This window comes from Bactrocera oleae, chromosome 4 (genome assembly GCF_042242935.1).
Source record: "Bactrocera oleae isolate idBacOlea1 chromosome 4, idBacOlea1, whole genome shotgun sequence".
Classification (NCBI taxonomy): Eukaryota; Metazoa; Arthropoda; class Insecta; order Diptera; family Tephritidae; genus Bactrocera; species Bactrocera oleae.
The window spans coordinates 7138695-7159374 of record NC_091538.1 but is presented as its reverse complement, the minus strand read 5'-3'; the positions used below and the strand labels follow the sequence as shown (position 1 = coordinate 7159374).

Sequence of the window (20680 nt, the reverse complement as noted above, 5' to 3'; positions counted from 1 at the left end):
AAACTTAAGCTTTAAATATTCTAAAGTGTTAAAAGTTTTTCAAGCATTAAAGCTCTTCAGACACTTTTCAAGCGCTAAAGCTCTTCAAAAATTAAAGCTCTGAAGGCAGCAAAACTTATAAATCATTAAAGCGCCAAAGGCACAAAACCTCTCGAAACACTAACTAAAGCACTTGAAGCACTAAAGTTCTTAAAGCACTAAGGTTCTTAAAGTACTAAAATTCCTGAAGTTCTTAAGCTCTAAAGACACAAAAGTTACTAAAGCACGAAAGCTACTAAATCACACAAGCTATTAAAGCACAAAAACTCTTAAATTAATAAAGCTATGGTGTCACAAAAGCTTTTAAACACTAAAACTCTAAAACATATAGGTGATAAAGCGGATAACTCATTGATAAGCCATTCACCTTATATATTAACGCCCAATAAAAGCATACTGCTCATTTTAATATTTTAATAATTAAGAGCCCTGACTTCTGTAAGGCTGTAATTTAAAGTGCTGTATTATTTAATTGTCGTGAGTACTATATTTTAAGAGACACTCACATTCTCGGCCTCACTGCTCGATCTGAACAAATTTGTACTTCTAAAACTGATTACGAAGACAAAGTTTTGAATTTTTAAAAAAAAATAAACTAAAAGTCAGTATTGAATTTATTTTTAATATTTTAATTAATAGTAAAAAATTTTGGTATCTTGGTCTTTCAGATCGCGAAAATGGTCAGATGAGTTAAGAAACTTAGTAGTTATTCGAGAAATCCAATTCCGCACACTCTAAGGTGGATTTTTTAACTAATTATTACTAATTTATCCTCTGAATGAGTAACGCTAACATTCTCTCAAACATATATTGGTCCATTCTTGGAGGTTCAGGTTAACAAAGATCTTATTTTTGGATCACTCAGCGCATTTTGGGCATAAGCATATAAAATAAATGCAGATATAAATTGGTTATACCAGTCTATGTTTGCAAAAAACTGGATCTCTTGCAGAAAAATTCTCTTCTTACACTCCCTCCATTCAAATTTGATAGTCCCACGGTTTGGTCTCGCGCGGTTGCGCACAAAAATGGAAATGGAAATGGAAATTGTATCGTTACGATCACTTTTAGTCACACAAGAGTACACTGGTATATTTTTAGTGGATTTGTACTTCTTCTGCAATTACAAAGATCTCTATGTTCTTTAAGAAATAAACAAGAAAATCTTGTATGTAATTTTATCTGTTATATTGGCATCAACATTTTGTAACACTTGTAATATTAGTGAACATTTTGTAGAAGCCATAATATTTAGACAAGTGTAATTCAATACTGAGGTCAAGGTAATGCAAAGTAATCTTAAATACTCACGTGTTTTTTTAGCTAAACAGTAACAGGTTGTTCACCTTTCACACATAAGACGATAAAAGCGCTAAATTTGATGCTTAAAGGCACACACACATTAAGATTGTCGTTTATGTTTGTATTTTATCGGCTTAAAATCGTTACAACAACAACAAAACATAATTGTTTAATTATATTGAGATTACCTAAGATTTTATGAATTTCAATTACTTGAAGAAAAACGCTTGAGCTACCTCAAAAGGTTTAAAGCGACATGCGAAGTTGTTTTTAGTTTGGATCTACAACTGACAACTTCCAGGACCTTCACTCATTTTCTTTCAAGTCCTTCTCTACTCGCGGAGGAGGCATCCCCATTTTTTTACTACAAACTTTTAACGCATTCATTACATTCTCAACTCCAGAGTTCAGCGTAAGCACCAACTTTTGTATTAATTACAGTTGTTTAGACATAAAGAGAGAAGAATCTATAGCTGAATCTTTCTCTCTTATTCCCAAAGGTCTGCGTCATCGCCTTTAGTTTTTCGACATATACAAAACCGAAATCACAACAATTTTTCAAACTTGAGAGCTTCCCCGTCCAATTGAGAAAAAAACACTCAATCTCCCAGCTATTGTCTAAAGTACCGAGAAATCACTTGTTCATGAGTAAACAAATTGTGATGATCCCAAACGTCTCGCTGTCGAGAATCTCTTGCAGAGCGGAGTTCTATAAAGAAAAGTTTAATAAAAAGAAAGTCTTCTTTTTTTTTGGTTTGTGGAAAATACTGACTAACGGTTGGAATATTCATCGGACTATTCGAGTAAATTTTTATTGATACTACTTATACATTTGAAAGTCTGAAAATAAAGTTCTGAGTAGTAGAAACTTTTACTACAAGAACTGGCTGCAAATCCATTAGAAAACTCTCTTCTTTTTTTTTGGAAAAAACTGAGCAGCTAGAAACACACTCCGATATAAAGTGTTCCATTCTGTCATAAATAACGCAAAAGCTTTCATAGTTAATACAGATTTATGTACTGTATGTATTTAAATCAATGAACACTACTGTATTTAATCGTTAAACATATAGGTAATATAAATAAACTATCAATATTTCTAATTAATTGGAATAATTTTTTATTTTTGCTAAGCGGTATAAAGGTTATCAGTTTCGGCAGAGAGATGCTGTGCAACTTTGTTCACCTATACATACATATATAAGCATTAGGGTGGTTCCAAAATAACAATTACGTATTTTTTATACCCTGAACATTATATATTAATGTTGCCAAAGTTTGTAACATTCGAAAGGAAACTTCGGAGACCCTATAAAGTATAAAAATTATCAGTATGATGAGCTGATTCGATTTAGTCATGTCCGTTCGTACGTCCATCCATATATTTTCATACCTTTTATGATATTAGAACTGCACCTGTGAAGCATATTATAGCTTCGGTGCAGCCAATAAAAATCAAATCATATAGCTTGGAGATGGTAAAAATACTGAATTTGCATTTCTGTATGTAACTACCATACTATTAATTATTACTTATTTATTATTTATTTTTTTATTATTTATTTATTTTTTATCAAACCATTATATTTAAGAACAACCCTAATGGCATATGGTGAATAGATTTGTAATACAAAAGCATTTCAAAAGGTAATTGTACATTCCTATACAACAGTCCCATTTTAAAAAGAATATATACATACCTACATATATAAAGATATATCACATAGAAGCGTCTTTAAGCGCTCATAAGTCAACAAAGAATGTTCATAACTAGCAAATATTCGCCGAAGAGATGGGGGGTTTTCCTGAATTTACTTAATAATAAAAATCACACAAAAAATCGCCCATTGCGGATGAGCAAACGTTTTAGACAAAGCTCTATGACCATTCAATTCGTCCAGTTGCGCAAAACCGTCTGCGGTACTTGCATGCATTTCGAATATTTAATTTAAGTCAAATTGGCGTGTGTTCAGAACTGAGAAGTACTTGTGTCTATAGTCAGAAAATTAAACAGAATGTCGATACTTCAAGTGTGTTTATATGTGCTTTCGCTATATTTACTGCTGAACAGTGTGAATGGTGAGCAAAAAGTTTACATATAATGAATTACGAGTGCAAATTAGTAAACTATGTTAAATGTGTGCATATATAATTAATCACTAGTGTATTTTTAAAATATTAAATTAAAAATTTCTATTACAAATAATAATATAAAATTCTTATATCCGCCAACAGCCAATTGCGATGTGTATGGCTCGATACTGAAAAAGGGTGATATTAAGTCTGTGCCTGGTAAATGCAGTCAAATCGTCTGTAAAGGCGCCAGCTATGACGATTTCGAAGTTAAAACGTAAGAGTTATTAAAACGCATGATTTTTATATGCTCAACTATATGATGATTCAATATAACTATTTTAGCTGTCCCAACGCTTATGCACCCAAAAATTGTAATTTCGTACCGGCGGATCTGAGTAAACCCTATCCTCAATGCTGCCCACATTGGAAATGCTAGAGTAATTGTGTATTAACTAAATAATATTATAATTTATAAAATCAATGAGGGAAAATATTAAAGTTAAATTAAACATTTTTATATACCCTACACCTATTTATTAAAAAAGCGTGGGTTTAACGTTCTAGAGGCATAGCTGTCAAACCAGCTGTCAAGGAAAAGACATGTGTTTGACATTTCAGTTCAGTATACTTTGACAAGATACAATGCAAACCTTTTAACTGAAGTGACGTTAGAAAGTCACGAAAATTGTATTCCAAAGCTCGCGCTCTATGTCGTGAACTTAGATATATTTATAATTTTCCGACAAAACATCAGGATTAGAGTGCGTAAAATCCCAAAGAGACACTGCAGGTGCCTTTGTATGCAGAAAGGATAACTGCCTAGTGTGATTTGTATGCGAAAGTCACAATCAGTTTTTTTTTTTTAAACTGAAGATGAAGCCAACGTTTTATTCAATGATTGGGCCTACATATATATGGATCGCTACCTTTTGCTTCTCCAAGTCAAAATCAATCATCTATGTGTCAACTGGTCTCAAGAGGACGGTGGAACAAGCGAATGAATCCGTAACATTACTTTGACGAACTTTTTGTGATCGAATCTGTCCATTAGTCAACTTTGTCAACTGATTTTTGTGGGATACGTCACGTAAAGGATATGTATTGATAAGCTAGCTACGATTATCATTATGACCAAAATAAGATAAGTAATACTGAAAAAAGTTATACACAACAAATATATATTATTTTTTTTTGTTCATATTAATTAACACATACAGCTGTTCCATATAGAAAAAAAATATTATTTGAATTAGAGAGAGAAGTATTTTTAACAAAATAAAGAAAAGTCCAAAATTTTACGTTCGATACAATCTCCTAAGCGGTCTGAGTTCTTTCGTGATTAAATAATGTTCAAAATACAATATAATGTCGAGACCTCTAAAGTCCTTTGAATATTTTTTTGCAGTATTTCAAACTGACCGTGCATGATTTTCCATTTACTAAACATCAAATCAACGCAATACAATCAATTGTCAAAGTAAGGGTAATAGTTTAGACCTTTGGAGCACTCAGCGTCATGGAACAAAACAGAAATTTAACTATGTAACTCAGCAGATCATAGTTAAATTTTTCCACTCGCGCCATATTTTTTAGTGCAGTCGGAAGCTTTTTCAAAAATATACTTAGCATGAAGCGACTTAATAACTTAAAAAGCTATAAAAGGTCGACTAACGAGGCTAATGATATCTTCCCAAAAAATACTAGTTTATGTTAGTTTCGGAATAGCGGTGAATCTGGCACTATTATTTTTGTATGGAGCTTTAGCGAGAGAGGTTTGTATAGCCGGAAACTCAAATTAAATACTTTGGATTCCAACGATATATAATTTTGAAAAGACGGTGGTACTAAATACATAGTTCGTTGACAGTTGTAAATGAATGGATATCATTAACGAGATTATTCGGTTAAACCTCATTGTGTCATAATTTTGTAAGACATGTGATAAAGTTTAATAGAAAGTAAAGGAGGGGTTTTAGCTAGAAAGTGACAGCTTTTGTGTTGTTGTTGACCCGATTAACAGCTACTTATATACGCAAAATCTTTTTATAAAACCATTATCTAATTTTAGAAGCTAAAAGATAAAGCCTTAAATATTTTATTGGTTTTAAATCTAGATAAATATCGTAACTATAAAAACATATAATTGACCTGAGCTTTCTTACATAAATATAAATACATATGCTTTACATTTTACTCTCTCTTAAGCTACTTCCGACTCAAATCTGCTTCGCAACCAACTCGATCCAATCTTTATATGCTGTAATGCGTGTATAAATACCAGGGATACCCGGTCTTCCACAACCGATGCCAAACGATACTACACCCACCAAAACAAATTGTCCACGTGAATAGCCCACTAACGGACCACCAGAATCGCCCTGACAGCTATCACGTCCACCACGCACCGTACCGGCACACAACATTCCCTCGGTTACATGCACGATGTTAGCGTATGTGGTCTCGCAAGAGCGCTGCTCGAATTGTTGAAGTGTCACGAAGAGTAAACGTGGCGATCGCAAACGCGAACCGTCTGTAACTGCACCCCAACCGCTCACAAAGAATACCGTATGGGATGCAACTGTCATATCTGCACTTGAAGCCAACGGTATCGGTTGAATATTTACGCTAAATGATAGTGGATGTGTTAACGCCAACACTGCTATATCATCGCTTACACCGTTAGTTGGGTTAAATTGTGGATGTACAAAAATTCGTCGTACCAGCGATAATACGCCACCTCGTTCGTGCTCCGACGAACCGGCGCGCACGGCAAACAACTCCGGCATATCCCACAACTCGAAGCAGTGCGCGGCGCTCACTATAATCGTCGTGCTATAAATGGCGCCACCGCAGCGATGCGCACCTTCCTGCTGAATGGACACTTGATAGGGAAACTGTGCTATATTCGCCTCATAGCCGCCCATAATGCGTCCAACGACACTATTTAGCTGAATTGGAGACTGCTTCGTTGTTGCTATGTTCTGCTCAGCGGTGGAGAGCGTTGCAATGCACAACAGCAGTAATAGTTTTGGCTTGTATACGCTGTCGTTCATATTAGATGCTTGTTTTGATACTTGAGCCGGCTAATAATCGTGTCGCTTATATATATACTGTTCATATCCAAAAACAACTGTGTAAATAGCTTATCGCTGTGATTAGGCTAAAGTGTTTAAGCTTATCTATAGACGCTATGCGTCCGGCTTCCGCATTACAAATGTAGTACAATGAACTTGCTAAGTTTACATGACATTGGCCTCCAAACAGTTTGTTGTATCTTTACAACATAGAATCTTATATAGCTTAAGATAAATACGATAGATATTTAGATGCGATATAGAGATTTTGCCAAAACCACAATAACAAGATGCCGACGATGAATACTGCTCGAGTTGATCATAAAAATATATACATATTTATACAGCGTGTCGAAAATTTCAGCCCGAGTTTTATGTTGGGGTCAAAAATGAAGAGCTAGAGCCAAAAATGTATCCTTTTATATGCTAGAAGATTGTATCTGAAAACAATGCGATTATTTCACTTTATATATTTTTAACACTAAGAAGTTGCTCATTAGTCGGAACCGCCAATATCGCACCACTATAGTATAGGTAGCTCTATTTTACATTTTCAAATAATCATCTCGTCATAAATAAAATTTTATTGTCCTGTTTTCTTATCAGGCAATCATTTGCAACCTAAAGGCATTACAGCTGATACAGTAACTGAATTTATATTTAAACACTCAACTAGCGCTTTTGACATGCACATATGTAGGTATGGATACTAGAGTGAGTCAAAAAAATTTAATAATTGTTTTTCGCTTGGTACTCAGAAAAGTAAGTTCTTAGAGACCTCTAGGAAAGGCTCTCCAAGTATGATCTCTTAATTGTAACGAGAAAGTACTCCGTCTTATAGTTTTCTATTTTTTTTTTGCTTATTAACAGATAGAAAAATTCAAATTTATCTTCCAACTGCTTGAAAAAGCAATTGAAAGGAAATTGAATGCTCTTCAAAAAAGGTCCAAACGTTTTTTCGTAAACCTAAGCATTAAAAGAGATTAAGGTTGAAGTTTGACTATTTTAAGGCAAATTCAATATTTCCTTTTGAATTTTTCTCATACTTGGAGAGCCTTTCGTAGATTATTTTTTTGAGTACTAAGCGAAAAAATATATTCATTTTTTTAACCCACTCTAATGTATGCGTATATATGTATATGTTACAAAAAATAGATACTAAAGGCACCGAATTTAATCAAAATATTTTATATATATTTATAGTAGGGGAATAAAGCGGTGTTTTTTTATTACTTATTAAAATAAATTATAAGCACATTTTAAACATATATCAAATTTCAATGTTTCATTTCTTTTTATTATGTATGTACATACTTAAAATTAATTATTTAATCAAAATTATAATATGAAATGGACTTAGGGCTAGATTTCATACATACTTAAAGTTAACTTAAATTTGAAATTTTAAAAGTTAACTAATATACATAAATGAAATTTATCACACATATGTATGTACCTATAAAAAAATTTAAATTACGCGTTATAATACTTGCTAGCATATACACATAATAATATTATTTACTTTTACGTCAACCTACTAACCTAAATTCTCAACTTGGCATTTCATTTCAAACATATAACATTTTCCGTCTAAAAAACAAAAGCAACTACGCTGCACTAAGTATTTTTCATATGCCTGAACTGTTAGTTCTTTTCTGCGTACCAATATTTTAAAGTCTTCTTGGTTCAGGCAACATGCACAGACCACAAAACATACCACTTATAAATAAACTAAAGCCGAACTTTTCAATATTAGATTTAAATAAATCAATATATAAACAAGAAATTGGCGTAGAAAGCTTCACGAACACATGCTTAATTTCTACAGCCACTCTCTTCTAATCATCTTTCCATTGCCGTCACTTGATCCTTCAGATAATCCATATGATTTACACTGTCAAGCATGATTTCATGCTGATAGTCGACATGTTGTAATATCAGCTGCATTTTATGCAAATTCTGACTACTATAATCGGATACAATGTCTACTTGTGTGAAGTTTTTTATGCTCTGACCCAAAATCTGAAAAATAAATAAAAAACATCCTTTTGTGCACTCTAAATTGATTTTAGTTTGCATGCTTACCTCATTTGACTTGGAACCGCGCACTATCTGGCGTGCGACGGAACCCAAATTGTTTACATTAACACCAACGCGATCGCAAAGTCGTTTCTTGCTATCGCTGAAGAGATGACGTGCTGAACTGCTCGATGCTGAGGCCATCTTTATATAAGAAGATTTATTAAATAACATTAGTCTAAATAAGAAAAATGTACTGTTTAAACTTATTGAAACTTTTCTGTTTTTGGATTTTCAGATTGCAAAGCTTACTTTTATAACTAATAACTGCTCAATAAAGTAGATAACATATATTTTTTAAGTATGATTGGTTGGAAAGTGAGGCGTAGGAGTACCTTACCGCACATTGTGCTCCAAAAACCAGATTTTGTATAACAACATTAAAAACCTAATATTTGTATGAAATTATTTAATATTAAGCTTACCTTGAATCACTCTAAGTTGTTTTATAAAATTGGCAAAACTTTGTTTATTTCCTAAAAATTTTTTTCTTTCTCAACACGTCAATCCAACAGCTGTTTCCTTTTCACTGTGTAGGGCGCCATCTCTTGGTCAATTTTCGGCAGAGCCAGCTAGAAGAGGCAATTTATGATAGATTTTTCTAAGGCTCATTAAAATTTAAGGAATGCACTGCAACCTGTGGTCTATGGTGCCTTTCTATAACTCGCACAATTGCTCGATAAATTTTATGTCAAATTCATTTAACACGACAGTCCTCGTAGTCCTCGATCGGATTTATGTACCCGTCGTCCTCATTTCCAAGTTCTTCATTTGAGAAAAGAATCGGTGGTTCTGAAGGGTTTAAATGAAATTTAACCTCACTAAGTACCTGTAATATTGCGAGGTTTCTTTGATCACGAGTTGAGAAATTGCAGGAAGTTCAAAGGAAACCAAAAACGGCAGTAATGGGTTTTCTACCAAATTTATATGAAAAAAAATTAAAGCCTTGAGGTTCATCTTATATTTATTCACATATCTTTTATTACAATATAAAAATACACAGTTAATCACAAACGCATACAACTTTAATTCAAATACGGTCCACTATGCACAAAACAGTGCTTCACACTCGGCTTATAGCCTTGACAACGATTATTCCATGCGACCCAAGCGCTGAAGCCTTGAATGCGTCGTATATACTTTGCGCAGGCAACCGAAAATCGTATATCATCGCTCAGTAGTAAACGACAAGGCATGCGACACGAATTAGTGGATGGACGTCCATCTGCCGGTTTGCACCAGTAGCGATCGTTGATTTGAAACAGACCCCAATCGACGGAGCCATCCACATTCGATGGATTTATAGCTTTCGTATTGAAGGAACTCTCACCCTCAACTAAACACATCCAATCGTCCAGTTCATAAAAAGGCATACCCAGCCGATAGAGACGGCGTGCCAACGCACATTTTTTGTAAATTCGTGCTTGAATAAGGATACAAAAAGAGTTAAGAAGAAAAATCGAAGCGATTAATGCTGGTAGCTTCATTTTTACAAAGCAACAGTTATACAATCTACACTAGCTTAAAAATTTAATCTAACTGAATTTTAAATATTTCAGCTATTTACTTTTATATACTAGTAGTGCGTCCAGATCACTCGATTTTGAAAATCTACAAAAAATATACATACATATTTAATGTCTTCAGCGTCCACGCGCCATCCTCAATTTATTTCAGTTTAATAGGCCACCCTGTAGGAAATTTTTTGATTTCTTCTAATTAATAATAAATAATTTACAGTATTAATGTACTTTAATAATCGGTGATTCATTTTGAAAAATTCTTCAAGAGGACCTACGAAAAAAGGTGTCTGGAAGTGAGGAATATTTTTCTGCTTAAAATTACAGGTAATGATTAAAGGTCTTGTCTAAATTTAGATTTTGAACAAAATAGCGGCTTTCCAAACAAATACATTTTTTGCGAAAGAATTTACCCTTCAGAGTAGCTTAAAAATCGAAATTATTATCAAAGTTCTTATTCCTAAGATGATTAGCTGACAAATATATCTAAGAAGGCCGTATGAAAATTTCAAGTCGATCCGTGCAACCGTTTCGGAGAAAAATTTCTTACCGATTCTGAAAACAGCGTTTGAAAGTTTTGGGAATCGATTACACATAGTTCAAAAACTCTGACAAATACGCTCGTATTTTCGAAACTTTTTGCCATATCAATTTCGAATTTTTAGAGACTATTTTAAAATATACATACGTTATGTATTAGAAAAAAAATATTTTTTTGAAATTTGCAAATGAATATAACCCTTTAACTAACTGTAAAATACAAAAACCGCTGAAAATGTTTAATAGGCCTCCGCATAAGCTGACCGTTATAACAATTTTCTTTACTATTAAAATATATAATACTATGATAGCTGACATTTTTCCTACAAGGCATGCACAAAAATAATCCAAAACAAAGAACCAATCAACATAATTAATTGATACTTGTATAAATCGTGGTGAATTCAATTGGAAATCTACTTATAGTACATTGATAAACTGAAGTTGGCGCGCAGCAGCTGCACATTTTCAGTTTCCACTAATATCCAAAGCTTCAGCGCCGAACGGTCGTTGTACTGCGCAGCGCTTCGTCACAATCTTATTGCTTAACGATTTTTCAAGAGCTTTGAAGCGTTCAAGTGTCACTTTTTAACAAAAATGAATTGCTTAATTTACATAACATTGGCCAAATGAAACTAGAACACGCGACGCGACAAAATTATACAGTTGCCTTCAACTCTTCAGCACGTGAGCGAAAATTTGCTCCTCAGAATATATGTATGTGTGTATGTTACAGCTAGCAGGCAGCAGCGAGCGTCGTGTGTCCATTAATCTAAGATGTGGAAGTTATTAAAAAAATTTTTTTTTTTTGCTTTTAATAAGTTGTCGTTAAAGTTTTACCCTTCTTTAAATTGTAAACAGTCAAGCTTAGTCAATTGTATTCCTTAGATCAGAATGTTAAGATTTTTTTGGAGAAAAATTATCGAAAGGTTCTAGTAATATAAAAATCTACCAATATTGCTAGCATACCTTATGCTTAGTAAAATATTCCCGTCTAATTATGCTAAAATATCACACATATTAACCGCTAGACAAGGTAAAAAGTCAGTCATGTGGACCGAATACTTACCGAATCTTACGTTCGCACGACAATCGGTTCTACATATAATATCAGAAGTGAATCCAGTTTTTTTATACATCAAAGACTGTTAAATCACTGTCATTCTCCATAACTATTTCAGAAATGTTTTATACCGCTACTATAACAGAACCTCACATACATCAGATATATATGGTATAGGGCATTGGTCAAATATACCGATTTCGCGCACTTGTTAAAAGAAGATTGCCACATACAAAATTTTCGTCTGAATTTTTTAAGTGCAATTTGTGTCATTTATTGTTAAGCAAAATAGGTTCGTAATATTAAAAATAACGGTATATAGAAAATAAACGTGGTCAATGTCTGATTTTGCAAATTTTAAACAGAAATAGGCGTAACCAAACAATTCCTGCAGCTATTGTCACGCTACTGGTGACATCCTTTAGAAAATTATTGCACCTTTAGTGTTTTGAATATTACAGTTATATGTACTAGATAGGTGTGGTTATTCATTAAATTTACCAAATTACAAATTTATGTTTTCTTACAAGATTTCCAGTTTAAAAATATTCCCTTAATAAATCCAAATGCATCTATTTTTTTCCACTACAAGCAATCATTAATATTCGGCGAAGCTCCACCGCCACGACACTGTCTATTCCACACGGTCCAAGCGCCAAAACCTTGCTCTCTTTGTATTTGCAGCGCACAACGCAGCGATGTACCTATATCATCTGTAGTCAACGAACGACATGGTATACCGCAAACATTTGATGTGCGACGTCCATCTTGAGGATCACACCAGAAGCGATCGTTTAGTTGAAAGAGACCCCAATCACGCGAACCATCCGAATTCAGTGGTCCAATGGCCGCTGTATTGTACGTACTCTCATATTGAGCAATGCACACCCAAGCGGGTATATCGCCACGTGGCACACCGAGACGCGACAGCTCACGAGCCAACGAGCAGCGATCGAATATCCTCGCAACGATACAGAAGAAAGTGTAGAACAAAATAAAACAGAAAAGTTGGAACTTCATGGTTTGCGTTGTGTAAAATAAGTAACTCGTGTTAAAAATAGAATTCGGTGCATATTTATAGAAAATTTTAAAGTGGTTAAAGCATATATAAAATATTTTTTTGGATAATAATAAGCATAATACAAATAGCACTCTTTTGGAAATAGAGGTATTGATTGAAAACAACTTTATAGAAAAGAAAACACTAAAAATACAAATACAAAGAAAATACTAAAACTTTACAAAATTAACTTAAAAAAAGTTTAGATATAATATGTATTATTTTTTGGTATTTATTTCGAAAATAATCCAAAGTGATTGTTTAATAACTTTTATTATATAAAAATTCATTTAAAAAGCTGTTTTAAATAAGCGTCGCCTGCAACTAAATGTAGGTCATACTCATATCGAAGGTATTAGCGCTTAAAAGCAAAAATAGCATAACTCAAAATTAGTAAAAAGAGCCTTTTATAGTAAAATACATTGAAATATTTTTCTAAACCTTTCTGTATCATATATAATATTAACATTGGCTGCCAACTAAAATAAAATGCACATAAAAATTGCAACAAAAGCGCAACTACCTACCTACGTCAAATTCAAATAATCAAATTTTATTAACTCGCCTTAAGCCTTTTTACTTTGTAAGCGCATATACTTAAAATAAATATAAATATCGTCAAACTACCCACCAACTAAATCATTTTCACACCTAAAACTGACTTATCGCAATGAAAATTCTGCTCGTCTCATTTTTGCTAGCAATCGCGCTCGGCAGCGTGGAGCCACGCATACTCGATAAATGTTCATTGACACGCGAACTGGCCGCATTGAGTATACCACGCGCCAATATACCGAATTGGGTGTGCATTGCACAATACGAAAGTAATTTCAACACTGCCGAATTGGGTCCACCAAATCCGGATGGTTCGCGCGATTGGGGTATATTCCATATAAACGATCGTTATTGGTGCAATCCCGGTGATGGCCGACCGAGTGAAAATGTGTGTCAAGTATCCTGTCAATCACTCTATACGGACGATATAACGGCGGCTGTAACGTGTGCACGACAAATTATACGAACGCAAGGTTTCGCAGCGTGGAATACGTGGAATAATAATTGTGGGAGAGGAGCAAATGTACCGAGCATTGATGATTGTAATTGAAGTGGTACGAGTGGTGTGTGTTGGAAATAAATTTATGATAAAAATATTTAATGTAATTTTGTTTTAAGCTTTGTTTTTATTGATACTATGTCAACCCTAAAGGACGACCGAAAGCCGCTTCAATTGGTATATGTGATCTTGGGGAAGCTATATATCAGTACACAAATTTCGTCCTTTTTTTGGAACGAACTGACCAAATACTACTATAATACATGTACAAAGATATGTTGCAATATATATATTTTTTTTTGACCTGTGCTGAGAGAAAATTATAGCACTTATAACTCCGCAATTTTAAATTAAACACATTTTGATCGTAGATATTATCAGATTTCGCTTCGTGTACCAACAAACCTTTGGGATCAAGGCAAATATCGACCAGATTTCATATATAAATATCCCACATTTTTGGAAACGTATCAGTTGTATGGACGGAAAAATGAAAAAAAATCGTTTCGTCTCCCTGATTCTGATCGTAATAGTAAACACAAGTGAGATCCATAAAACGAGCAGTTTCGACAAGATCTGACACACGGAAACTCGTTGCATGCTGTCATGTGCTCGATAGATTAAGGTTAATTTCTGGATACACCATCTAATCAACACGAATTGATAAAAATAAACGATATTTTTACTTATTTTAATACAAATCTTCCAAATAGACTCCTGAGTCAATACAAGCATGCATCTACATATACCATTTGGTCAAATTTGATCCGGACTGACACAAAAATACACATTTTCACGTATGTTAATACATATCTATATTAACACCCTCAAATTAGGCTTAATACTAGCAACGTTCCATCCAATTCTCCATACATTTGTTATAAGCCCCGGCTGGGATGAATTTTTATCGATTTGGTCTTCAGTCAATTTAAATGGACCAGTCCGGGTCAAATATGAATAGATACAGTATCTGACAATGTGCGGTCGCTTGCAAGAAATCTATTCAAAATTTTTTCTGTTTTGTAATAGAACCTAACCTCCATTGAAGTTTTGCAAAAAAAAAAATTCTTTAATAAAATCTACCTATACGATATCGCATTTATATATAAATGTACAAATAAACAACTTCATATTTTTACCCAATCCAACTGTACATAAAATTGTCATTATAATACAAAATTCAAAAACTATACAAATAAAATTGTAAAGGTGCAACTATCAAACGCCACAAATAACAAATCTAATGTAATATATTTCCAGAGTCTTATGCTTGATCACGCCTTAATTTCTCCCTCTACAGCCACAGTACCGAGTGTCATCTGCTCGTTGGGCACTTGATAGCCACTCTTCGGCAGATATTGACGTTTGCGTGAACGCGGCCGTACCAACATGTGGAGCACACATGCCGCAAATGCGAATATTGCAAAGTAGTAGAAGCTACGACGACCACCGAAGTGTTTGAGGACCAGACCACCCACCAGCGAACCAATGGAGAGCCCCAAACCATCATCAACGCCAGCCATTAGACCCTGAACGGTGGCGGAAGTTCCCGGTGGTGCCACAGCTGACGCGTAAGCTACAATACACGTGTAGCACAACGCATAGGTGCTGCCTGAGAAAAACAATTCCACACCAACTAAGTACCAAGGGTTTGGTATCCAACCGATTAACGCGAGACGCAAGGCGTAAAAGAAGAAGCACAGAGTCATACAATGTACGTAGCCGAGTTTTTTGATAATCTTGCCGCTGTAGAAATAGAATGGCACTTCGCCAACAACGCACTCGGCGGCAACAACAAAGCCTTCAATTAACTTAATCTGCGACATAAAGCCCGTTTCGGCAGCCACCTCTTCGACATGCCAGAACATGTAAAAAATGATGAATGAATCGATTATGCCGGATATGGTAGCGAATACCAGGAATACAGTAATAGCTGGATGGCTCATCAATTTCCAGACATCCTTGAATATGGACTCTGATGACGAGAGTTTTGGAAGTTTCAACTTTGAAACGCTTAGCAAATCGAAACCGCTGAAGATCATCATCACAATCAGTGCAGGTGTGAAACTTTTTAGCGCATCTGTGGTCCAAAGGTTCACCGCAATACCGGCCAGCAGCCCAGTAAGCCCATAACCGATTGTGCCCCAAACACGCTGTGCACCATATTTACCCTCCCCCGATTCGCCAAGCATATCGAAGCAAATCGCATCCGATATCGAATTGACCACATTGAAACCAATGGTGCCGAGACACATGAAGACCACAAATAGCCAGAAGGTGGCATTTTTGTATATGCAATCCGTTTGCAATTCCGATGCGAAGTGACATGTGATGTTGTCGGCGTTCGGGAAGTCAATGGTGTTGTTATAATCCGCTGGATTGATGCACATATTAGCCTCGCTTGGTGCCCACACGCTGTTCGTTAAGTTGAGCTGCTGTGCAGTCGCTGTTGCGGTAGCCGTAAAGTATGCAACGAAATCGGTGTTATTAGAGGTGTCAAAGCTACAGCGCGCCGGACGCGTTACCGAGCAAAGTGCGGTAGGTGTTAATATCTAGATCAATAAAAAAAATTTGAAAATCAGTAAACATTTACAAAAACAATAAGAGCTGTAAATAAACATAAATATAACATGATGTGTACTACAAGTAGTTAGCAACTTCAGCTTAAGACTAGCTTTTAGCTTGAAGATAACGATTGTTTTCTAAGTTTGGCTCATACAGATGTTCGAGTGTTCTAGCGCATTCCTTTCAGACTGAGCTACGGAAGAATGGTATCAACTTTACTCCGATTCGGTTCGTTTCAGTTATTACTCCAGTTTGATTTCCATTACTACTGAGCTTATAAAGTCTCTTAATCGGATATAGAGTCCGGGAACCGTACTATATCCAAGTTCAGTAAGTTGAAATGTTGATTTCTTATTCAAAAAATTAAAAAGGATTGCTGACTAGACTTCGAGAAATTTGAAAGATAATCCAAATTTTGGCTGCAAAATTAAAACAGCTTCATTAACGGGAAGCGTTATAGCCATTAAAAAAAACACTGGTTTCTTCATCCAGTTCGTGTAACCTAGACTCTAATACGAAAGTTTGAGCCCGAGAAAATGCACGAGCTTCTTTTTTGAACTGCTGGATTCCGTTTACTGATCTTCTAAAGTCTTTTTAATCGAGTACTGTCCAGGAATCATATGGAATTAGCATAATATATTAATCATATCGAAATTGAGCTAAAGTAAAATGATGATTTCTTATTTAAAAAAGAAATGTTGACTGATCTTCAGGTCGTTTGAGAGGGAACACAATTGTTATAGCTGTAAAAAAAACTAGTGAGATTATCCTATCTTAGATACGATGGACTTTTTCTAGACTATTTCTCACAGAGTCAATAAAAGAATGTGCCTTTTGGCGTACCTATGAGTTGGTTTCGTTTAAAATTGGAATCAGAGTTTTTTTAGCCGTTCTGTAGGAGTTTAACATATAGAATCCTCTATTTAAAGTATAAAATCAGGACGAAGACCTAAGAACTCAGACCTCTATATTATAATGTTATATATTACCAATCATTGTTCCAAAAAATACAATCGCACTTACCTCCGAAGAGCAGTTCACCAAATCTGCCGCAACAAAATTGAAATTCCAAACATCCGTTACATCCAAATTGATGACATGCGGTACGGCAGGCGGTACAAAGTAGAAAGCAGCATAAGAAAGCGTCATCAGTAAAATGAGTAAAGAGAAAATAAATTTACGAAAATGCTAAAAATAAATGATATAACAAAAACGATAAATTAATTTATAAGCATATAGAACATTATGGCGCACAAAATTACCGAAAAGTAATCGGCGATGTAGCCCACAATAGGTTTCGCTATCACATATATGATCGGCAGCACCGATGTTATATAACCCATCACATCTGGTGGAATGCCCAATTGCTTGCCATACACCGTCAGCTGCGGCAGTATGGGACCCATTGCTGTACATAATACGAGTATATAAAAATATATATGTATAAATAATGAATTTTGCGATAATTTCAAATCGAAACAATTTTATTTTTTACTTACCGGCTTGGAAGAAAAAGAAATGGGCCTTTATGGGCAAAAGATGTCTGTTCACTTTGACCATTTTTAAAAAACTGCTTCCACTTTGTAAACCACAAACTACGAGCGTAAATCGTAAGATATCAGTTCATTGCCGTTAAAATTATACGGTTTGATACTCGTTACTCCATGCGTTCGCTTAAGGACGCAAACTCTATTTGCATGTCCATAAAATTCTAACTTGGATTGTTATCGCTCTCAACACAATGGCGAGTGCACTCGCCTCGAGAGAGCACTAAAAAAAACATAATAATTCCGTAATCTCATTAATTAAAGTACCAAATTTGCTGATTTTTCTGTAAACCCTCCGTCTTTGCGTTGTCGTCGTCTACTCACTCAGCCAGCAAACAACAATCGTAATCGTAACAAGTAAGGAAGTGCTAAGTTCGGATGTAACCGAACATTTTATACTCTCGCAAAGCAAATGGTATACTCGTTTGAGATTTCTTCGTGGATATTTTCGGTAGAAGGTCAACTATAGGCACTGGGGTCTACATATTCAGTACTTAGGGGCTTGAACAGTTTTGGTTCGATTTAGACAATTTTTGGTCACAAGGTGGCATACTTTAAACGTATTATTCACGCAAAGTTTTACCCTATATAATCATTCTTGCTTGATTTGCATACTGGAAAGTGAAAGAATCAGATGGAATTGAAAATAGTGTTATATGGAAGATAGGCGTGGTTGTAGTCCGATTTCGCCCATTTTCGCACTACAAGTATACTGTCTAATTTTGAACGCGGTTCCTATAAAGTCATCTCATACCATCCCAGATATGAAATTTAATGTCTCTGGCGTATTTGGTGCTTGGTTTATCGCGCTTCTAGTATTTTTTAACAGTACCGTTATATGGGGAGTGGGCGGGGTTGTCACCCGATTTCACCCATTTTCACACTGTCGATAGAGGTGCCAAAAACATTTGTTATCAGTGAATTTTGTTATTATAGCTTTAGCGGTTTTAGGAGATATGCACATTAAAATTATTAGGGGCGGGACCACGCCCAGTTAAAAACAAAAATTAATTGCGGCTGCCCCTCTCTAATGTGATCCTGTGTACCAAATCTTGTAGTCTTGTATTTTATTGCGGAGCTTATTTATGGCAATTTATTTGTTTTTGATTAATAGCATACATGCAATACCAACCGTCCCACGGTACCAAGAAACATGTGTACCAAATTTCATAAAGATATCTCAATTTTTACGGACGGACAGACGGACGGACGGACAGACAGTCACCCGGATTTCAACTCGTTTCTTCATCCTGATCATTTATATATATATAATCCTATATCTAACTCGGTTAGTTTTAGGTGATACAAACAACCGTTAGGTGAACAAAACTATTCTACTCTGTTGCAAAAAGTTGCGAGAGTATAAAAATGCCGTATATAAACAAAGTATCACAATTTAGAGTTTTTGTTTCAACGTAATTAGTTGCTATCATTTAGAGCATACCGTTATAGTTTCTACGTTATCAGTACTTTATAATGTTTTATATTATTTAAAATACTCGGCATAATAAATTTAAACCTAATCTAATCTAATCGAATCAGATCTCATCGTTCATAAGCAATAAAACTATATTCTTATGACCCGAAGAAATACGCAAAGTGAAGTAAGCAAGTTTTAGCAAAAAAACAATGCTTTGAACAATAATTCATGTCAAATTTCTTAAAGATATTTTGTCAAATAAACAAGTTTTTCATACAACGACTACCGAGTATACAAATTTTATAACTATTTAAATGTAAAGCCAAAGTGTTCGAAGCTGAAAGGTCGTATTTTACGACATTATTTATCTCTAAAAAAAACATCACGATGAAGCAAATTAACTTTTGACATTGAACAAATGATACATTCTCACATCTCAAACTCTAAAAAACCCAACTTGCCTTAAAACTTGTTACAGTATGTTTTTCAGTTTCATAAGTCACTTGAAAATAGTTTCGTCTTTGGAAACCAATTTGAACTAAACCCACTCAAGATAAAAATAATGATGTAATCACCTACAAAATAGAGAATGTTCGCATATCCACTACACAACTTTACAAAGCGAGCAGCAAAGAGCGAAAGCAGGGCTAGTTTTTTACGTTACTATCTCTACAAGTACTTGTATATGTCTATTAGGTAAACAATCCTTAAGAATGTAAAATTGTAAGGGGCGTATATGTAATGGTAGATCAAGTAGCTTCAGCTTTAAACTATACTGTTTTTTTTTTCTAATATATATTATTTATATCAGAGTACGGTGGAATACCCGTTTTGCGTAGTGGTAGATCACATCCATTGTATAAATCTACAACCAATATTAAGATTTTCACTAATACACACGCAAAAATATCCCATTTGATACGGGTTGCCGCGAAAATTCTAGTACTAAATCACACTTGGTACGGGTTGCCAATCAATATTCTGCTACTAAAGTCACACATTGTACGGGTTGCCAACCAATATTCTACTACTAAAACGTCCAAATGACAGAAATCTGCTATAGTGTGTTGCCGTGTTATATTTTAAAATTTATAACTTTAAGAATGTTTTTATTCCATATTTAAATATTTTTGGGTTGTTTTAATTCTTAAAGATTAAATTTACATAGTATTATTTAAATTATTATTTAATGTATTGAAATATTATTAAATGTTTCCAATTTTATCTTTTTTAACTTACATGTTTATGTTTTTGTGAGTGAAAATTCTTTGTCTGTTGAATATTTAAATTCTTAGTTTACCGGTTTAGTTATTGTACGTTTTTTTGTTTAATATCAATTAG

General features: G+C 34.5%; 6 protein-coding genes across 9 annotated transcripts; 1 reads left to right on the top strand and 5 right to left on the bottom strand.

Annotated features, from left to right (window-relative positions):
* Positions 1-5615: 5615 nt before the first annotated feature.
* Positions 5616-7182, bottom strand: LOC106624618 (trypsin 3A1). Its single transcript, XM_036374834.2, has one exon. It carries the CDS (start codon positions 6468-6470, stop codon positions 5634-5636), a length of 837 nt encoding a protein of 278 aa, XP_036230727.1. The 5' UTR covers positions 6471-7182; the 3' UTR covers positions 5616-5633.
* Positions 7183-7748: 566 nt separating this feature from the next.
* BORCS7 (BLOC-1 related complex subunit 7) lies at positions 7749-9097 on the bottom strand. 2 transcript variants are annotated; one of them, XM_014244376.3, is made up of 3 exons: positions 8996-9097; positions 8577-8714; positions 7749-8513 (listed from the first exon to the last, which is right to left on the bottom strand). In XM_014244376.3, exons 2-3 carry the CDS (start codon positions 8712-8714, stop codon positions 8334-8336), a joined length of 318 nt encoding a protein of 105 aa, XP_014099851.1. In that variant the 5' UTR covers positions 8996-9097; the 3' UTR covers positions 7749-8333. The 2 variants fall into 2 exon arrangements, with proteins under 2 accessions (XP_014099851.1, XP_069964173.1); XM_070108072.1 differs by lacking the exon at positions 8996-9097 and adding an exon at positions 8823-8971.
* A 372-nt stretch (positions 9098-9469) lies between these two features.
* LOC106624617 (lysozyme P) lies at positions 9470-10756 on the bottom strand. The gene has a single exon (XM_070108453.1). The coding sequence runs from the start codon at positions 10055-10057 to the stop codon at positions 9596-9598; it is 462 nt and encodes a 153-aa protein (XP_069964554.1). The 5' UTR covers positions 10058-10756; the 3' UTR covers positions 9470-9595.
* A 99-nt stretch (positions 10757-10855) lies between these two features.
* Positions 10856-13019, bottom strand: LOC106624620 (lysozyme P). Its single transcript, XM_070108455.1, has one exon. It carries the CDS (start codon positions 12711-12713, stop codon positions 12279-12281), a length of 435 nt encoding a protein of 144 aa, XP_069964556.1. The 5' UTR covers positions 12714-13019; the 3' UTR covers positions 10856-12278.
* A 40-nt stretch (positions 13020-13059) lies between these two features.
* On the top strand, positions 13060-13953 carry LOC106624621 (lysozyme P-like). Its single transcript, XM_070108454.1, has 2 exons — positions 13060-13862; positions 13927-13953. The coding sequence occupies exon 1, from the start codon at positions 13424-13426 to the stop codon at positions 13856-13858; it is 435 nt and encodes a 144-aa protein (XP_069964555.1). The 5' UTR covers positions 13060-13423; the 3' UTR covers positions 13859-13862; positions 13927-13953.
* A 984-nt stretch (positions 13954-14937) lies between these two features.
* On the bottom strand, positions 14938-20024 carry LOC106624616 (major facilitator superfamily domain-containing protein 6). Of its 3 annotated transcripts, none has more exons than XM_070108446.1 (5): positions 19919-20024; positions 17872-18142; positions 17635-17780; positions 17396-17560; positions 14938-16359 (listed from the first exon to the last, which is right to left on the bottom strand). In XM_070108446.1, the coding sequence occupies exons 2-5, from the start codon at positions 17930-17932 to the stop codon at positions 15082-15084; spliced, it is 1650 nt and encodes a 549-aa protein (XP_069964547.1). In that variant the 5' UTR covers positions 17933-18142; positions 19919-20024; the 3' UTR covers positions 14938-15081. The 3 variants fall into 3 exon arrangements, with proteins under 3 accessions (XP_069964547.1, XP_069964546.1, XP_069964548.1); XM_070108445.1 differs by having other exon boundaries at positions 19801-20015; XM_070108447.1 differs by having other exon boundaries at positions 19915-20010.
* Between the last annotated feature and the right edge of the window lie 656 nt (positions 20025-20680).